At 39.4% G+C, this 5997-nt stretch overlaps 1 protein-coding gene across 1 annotated transcript in view; it reads right to left on the bottom strand.

The window, feature by feature from the left end:
* Positions 1 to 3589, bottom strand: part of LOC103515002 (regulator of G-protein signaling 20) — a gene marked incomplete at its 5' end in the record, with an annotated part of 46725 nt that extends 43136 nt beyond the window's left edge. Inside the window, one exon of the mRNA XM_026827825.1 lies at positions 3421 to 3589. Within this exon, the coding sequence (XP_026683626.1) occupies positions 3421 to 3589 (169 nt within the window). The remainder of the gene's footprint in view (positions 1 to 3420) is intronic.
* Positions 3590 to 5997: the final 2408 nt, after the last annotated feature.

Genomic DNA, 5997 nt, shown 5'->3' with positions numbered 1-5997 from the left:
TATCTCTCTCTCTCTCTCTCTCTCTCTCTCTCTCTCTCTCTCTCTCTCTCTCTCTCTCTCTCTCTCTCTCTCTCTATTACATTATATGAAAAACTCCCAAGGGATTTGTAGAGAGAGAGAGAGAGAGAGAGAGAGAGAGAAAGAGAGGGAGAGAGAGATAAATAGATAAAAGTAGAAGAGGTAAACGCAGTGGAAATAAAATTATGATAGGCCATCATAAACCATAAAGCCATCATACTGAGGCCTTGGGGTAAAGTATTGATATCTCGTAAAATAGAATATAATATGTAGGTTAGTATTGTTTTATAGGTCGGTCATATAGGTATGAGTAGGTACATAAGTACGAGAGGCCCCTACACACTTGGTAGTCCACAAGAAATGTCCCTTTTCTCTCTTTCTCTCAAAAAAAAAGAGAAAAAAAGATGAGTGTTTCTTTATTTTTATTTTGTAGCAATGAAAAAACTGCCACATTAGACTCGTGTGGTCTGTTTCGTAGCATGCCTATTCCGTAGTTCGCTTCAAGGATTCACAGAATCACTGAATGGACTGCTTTCACTATAGATTACACACACTGACTTTTGGTCTCACTTCATTTTGAATTGGTCGTTGGTCGAAAAGTGTGTAGACACCTTTTAGGCTGAGCTATTGATAGCAGGATGGCACCTTTAGGCATAAAGTGGTACGGAGAAATACCTACTATCACAATGATGATAGATATGATGGTAGATTATAGTGTATTATAGGTAATTTGATTTATACAACGGGAACATAATCGTAGAAGTAGAATAGGTATAGTAGATATAGATAATACCAACATATTACAGAATTAGAATAAATTATAATAGGTATATGTGCCTCTGAGAAAAATGCAATTTTAAAACAAATGATAAAAAAATGCCATTTTAAATAAATGATAAAAAAATGTCATTTTAAAACGAATGATATAATTTTAATAGGCAGTTAGAATCATGACCTCCAGTCTGTCTTTTTATTGCTAATTGCATAATAAAAAAATCTGAAATGTCTGTTCTGTTTAGAAGGCTGAAAAGTCTAGACCTAGGTTCTATTTCTGTACAGAGCGTGGGTAGCTATAGGAACTTTATAGTCCTACGCTGGTGGTGACAGTCTAGAAATAAAGTTAAGTCTTGACATTGATAGGAAGGAAAATAATTTTAAGCCGAGAAAAGTTACTAAGTATGTGCCTGATTTGCAATTTCTCTGCAAATACCTGAGTAGGTAGTAGGTAACTATACATAATATGTAATCAAAATAAATAATAAGTGCTAGCCCAGTTAGATTGGAGGTTAGTGCGTCTGGCTTGTAAGCCCTGGGTCGCGGGTTCGTTCTCGGAACGGCTGGCTTTCTCTTATCCTGTCTTCGCTCTCTCTCTTCGCTTTCGGGGCGACCTTAGCAGTTACAGTTCCCTCTACAAAAAAAGTATTTTTTTTTTTTTTTTTTTTTTCTTCTTCTTCTTCTTCTTCTTCTTCTTCTTCTTCTTCTTTTATTGTTCGGGTCACGACGGGATTCCTATAGCGATATAATTACCACTTTTCATCAGGGCAATAGTCGCAACCCCCTCATTTAACTTTTTGTAAAAAAAAATAAATTCAATTAACCCCCCTCCACTCTTCGTTCTCTCCCCTCCCCTCTCCTCTACTTTATCCTTTATTCTTTCTCTCTCTTCCCTCCACTCTTTATTCTCTCTCCTCTTCTCCCGTCTTCTTTATCACCTCCCCTTCCCCTATCCCTCCTCCGTCCTTTTTCGTTCTCTCCTCCTCTCCCTCCCTTCTCTCTCCGCCCCTGTCTCTGGTTCGTTCAAATAATGTGACCTACATTCCCCTCTCTCTCCTCTAATTTATCCTCTTCCTTCTTCCCCTTTCCTCTGTCTTCTTTATTTTCCTTCCCTTCCTCTTCTCTTGTTGTCCTGCCCTGCCTTCTCCTTCTCCTCCCTTTCCTCTTTCTTCTCTTCCTCCTTCTCTTCTCTTCTTTCTCTCCACGGAAATTTATTTTTTATTATTTTGTGGCTTTTTCCTCCAAAGGTTCAAAGTTATGATTATGATATTTCGTGCTGTGCGGAGAGCGTGTTTGCCATGTTGTCAGATTGTGCTTCAAATTTAGTTTGGGGGCCACGATGGAAAAAAGCTATGGTGAATGCCCTCAATTGAGTTTAGGATTGCACAAAAGCACACGTATACTCAAGTTTTACCATTTTGAGCGATTGATTTTTTTTTTTTTTTTTTTTAAGCCAACTCTAAGGCTGAAGCTTGTTTCCCCTCTTTTAGCTTAATAGCGCTTGTACTAAAGCATAGGAAATCTAAAATGGAAAAAGCAACTCCCTTGGAACTTTACAACTGGGATTGCAACGGTATGATTGTCAGGTTCTTCAAATTAAGAAGAGATGTTTTATGTCCTCCAGTTTTATAAATACAGCTGATTGAAAAGAAGAAGTACCTAAGTTATAAGTTTGGTGTGAATAAATACCCAACTCTGAAGAGTACAAGTTACTGGTGTTCTTTTCAAGGCGAATCTTCACAAAGTATCGTTAGAATCTATCAATTCAACAATTCACGGTATGATTGTCAGGTTCTTCAAATTAAGAAGAGATGTTTTATGTCCTCCAGTTTTATAAATACAGCTGATTGAAAAGAAGAAGTATATCTCAGTTATAAGTTTGGTGTGAATAAATACCCAACCCTGAAGAGTACAAGTTACTGGTGTTCTTTTCAAGGCGAATCTTCACAAAGTATCGTTAGAATCGATCAATTCAACAAGTAATTGAGTTCGAAATATCTAGGTAACTCCATTTCTCTCTCTCTCTCTCTCTCTCTCTCTCTCTCTCTCTCTCTCTCTCTCTCTCTCTCTCTCTCTCTCTCTCTCGTCTCTCTCTCTCTCTCTCGCTCTCTTATTTTTTCTGTCTTTACCTAATAAAAACAATCTAGGTAGAGGTTAAGCAGCTAGATAAAAGAGTAGGCGGTACACAGGTATGTAGATAGGTACCTATAGAAAACGAGAAAGCTAAAGCATCGGATCTTTAACTGAAGGGATTTCAGTTCGAATCCCAGTAAAGACAAAATAACTAAGCTATAGGAAGCATATTTTTACATTCCTTGATAAATTTGAAGTTAGGTTCAAACACTTCAAAACAAAATGGGTAATTCCTACATATTTTATGTAGGTAGGTTGGTATAGCTATCTAATAATAAATTATGACTGTCATATTTCATAATTTCTATCGCAAAATGGAACAAAAACATAACTACACAAATATTAAATGTAAATAATAAGCAAGTTACTGGTGTTCTTTTCAAGGCGAATCTTCACAAAGTATCGTTAGAATCGATCAATTCAACAAGTAATTGAGTTCGAAATATCTAACTCCATTAGGTAAGGTTTCGAATTGTTAGTTCCTAATTTACTCACCAGGTGCATGAGCAGCAGCAGCACCAACAGAAGCAACAGTAGGGCTTATTGTTCACCCCGCGGCCTCCCAGGATCCCCCTCTTCCCCCCTCCCCCTCCTCCGCCGGCCGAAGTGGCCGTGTGAACCGAATTCAGACTGGCCACCCGGAGTCGAACCTGGGCCCCCGGATCTGAGGCCCCCCCGATTTTGAAAATTTGGACCGATTGCAATACTTTCTCATTACCTTGTATAGGTTCCCTATACGTAAGGGTAATAGAAAGTAATAACCATGCGGAATGTTACTTCACATTATAAGATCAGATAGGTATCTACCTACCTACATAGGTACCTACTACAAAGAGTGAGTGGAACTTTTTTGCCCACAAACATCATGTCCAACATGTATGGCATATTGCATACTCAAACTAGATAACGGGCACTCATACAAATTGGAACTTGTTACAAGTACTTGAAATTAAACTTATTGTACCTAACTACGTACCTACCTAGTTCTTATCTTACCCTACATTAAAGACTCTTAGGTACCTACCTACCTATTACCTCTTTCCTTCTTTTTCTCTCTCTCTTTTCCTTGTTGAAGACACTTACTAAGGTGTCCCCTTTTCGTCTTTCGCTCTCTTTCTTTCTATTTTCCATCTCTCTCCCCCCTATATTATTTAAGGACATCCCTTCCTTTATCTAATTTATGGAATGAGACCACTTCACAGGAAGTTATGACGATAGAACACTTGTCTCTTTCTCTCTCTCTCTCTCTCTCTCTCTCTCTCTCTCTCTCTCTCTCTCTCTTTCTTTCTTTCTCTTTTCTTTTCCCACTCTATCATTCTGTCTCTCTTTCACATCCTTTGAGTCCTCTATCTCCCTCCTTCTCTCTCTCTCTCTCTAGTCTCTCTCTCCCACTAATTGCTTCACGGCGTTTTCCGCCACTTCAAATGACTTCACAGAGACATCGATCAATTGGGAGGGAGAGAGAGAGAGAGATCTAGATAAAGGAGAGAGAAAGAGCGGAAGAAGGAAGACATAGAGAAGGAGAGTGAGAGAGATTGTACGAGTAGGTATACCGGTAAATTGAGACGTTTTTAATACCGGTTTAATGAGAAATGAGAGAGTAAAGTGTGGGTAATAATAATAATAATAGATGTGGAATACAGAGAGAGAGAATAAGATTGATGAACGCTTGAAATGAACATGAGTGAGAGAGATAGAAGGGAGGAAAGAGAGAGAGAAAAAATAAATGTATTCTGAAAGAGGAGAGTACAGGAGGTTAAGAGATAGAAATAGAGAATAGAGATAGAAAGAAGAGGGAGAGAGATAGAAATAGAAAGAGATAGGATGAGGAAGGAGAAAGAGATGGAAAGAGTAAGGAGAGAGAGAGAAATGAAAAGAGATGGAAAGAGTAAGGAGAGAGAGAAATGGAAAGAGATAGAAAGAGTAAGGAGAGAGAGAAATGGAAAGAGATAGAGAGAGTAAGGAGAGAGAGAGAAATGGAAAGAGATAGAGAGAGTAAGGAGAGAGAGAAATGGAAAGAGATAGAAAGAGTAAGGAGAGAGAGAAATGGAAAGAGATAGAGAGAGTAAGGAGAGAGAGAGAAATGGAAAGAGATAGAAAGAGTAAGGAGAGAGAGAAATGGAAAGAGATAGAAAGAGTAAGGAGAGAGAGAAATGGAAAGAGATAGAGAGAGTAAGGAGAGAGAGAGAAATGGAAAGAGATAGAAAGAGTAAGGAGAGAGAGAGAGAGAGAAATGAAAAGAGATGGAAAGAGTAAGGAGAGAGAGAAATGGAAAGAGATAGAAAGAGTAAGGAGAGAGAGAAATGGAAAGAGATGGAAAGAGTAAGGAGAGAGAGAGAAATGGAAAGAGATAGAGAGAGTAAGGAGAGAGAGAAATGGAAAGAGATAGAGAGAGTAAGGAGAGAGAGAAATGGAAAGAGATAGAAAGAGTAAGGAGAGAGAAATTGTGGTCAAATTCTCAAATTATATTGAGGATAAAATTCTATACCTCGGCTGGGATTGAACCCACGCCCTCCTGTTTACCAGGCGAACGCCTTGACCACTACACCACCGAAGGTAAAACTAGAGTGGAGAAGAAAGCATAGGGTGTGACTATAGCGAGGGAAGTAACGAATATCAAACCGCATAGACCTGAGAGCAAAAAGCTCTATGCTCTATTCTCAATGTTATCTGTTTTTATCCGCTCCACTCTGTTTTTAGAGGTGGCATTCCGATCCTAGCTGCCGGGTCGCGCGACCCGGTCGCGTGACCGAGCTGCCTGGTCGCGCCATAAAGGTGGCGTTCCGATCCTAGCGGCCGTCGCGCGCGACCCGGCAGCTCTATTTGGGTCGTGCTGCCCGTGAGGTTTTCATGTGATTTAAAATACCCTCTCTCTCCCTCTCTCTCTCTCCCTCTCTCTCTCTCTCTCTCTCTCTCTCTCTCTCTCTCTCTCTCTTTCTCTCTCTCTCTTTTCTCTCAGGGCGGAAATTTTCTGACCAAACATTTCTGTTCCCGCAGTAAAGTACATACAGAAAAACTGCTATCTTTTTTTTAAATTCAAAATAGGAAGGTACACGAGTAGGTACCTATTCC

Source organism: Diaphorina citri, unplaced genomic scaffold, assembly GCF_000475195.1.
Source record: "Diaphorina citri unplaced genomic scaffold, Diaci psyllid genome assembly version 1.1 scaffold1256, whole genome shotgun sequence".
Lineage (NCBI taxonomy): Eukaryota > Metazoa > Arthropoda > Insecta > Hemiptera > Psyllidae > Diaphorina > Diaphorina citri.
The sequence above is the reverse complement of the archived record's forward strand: the minus strand, read 5'-3'. Positions and strand labels throughout refer to the sequence as shown.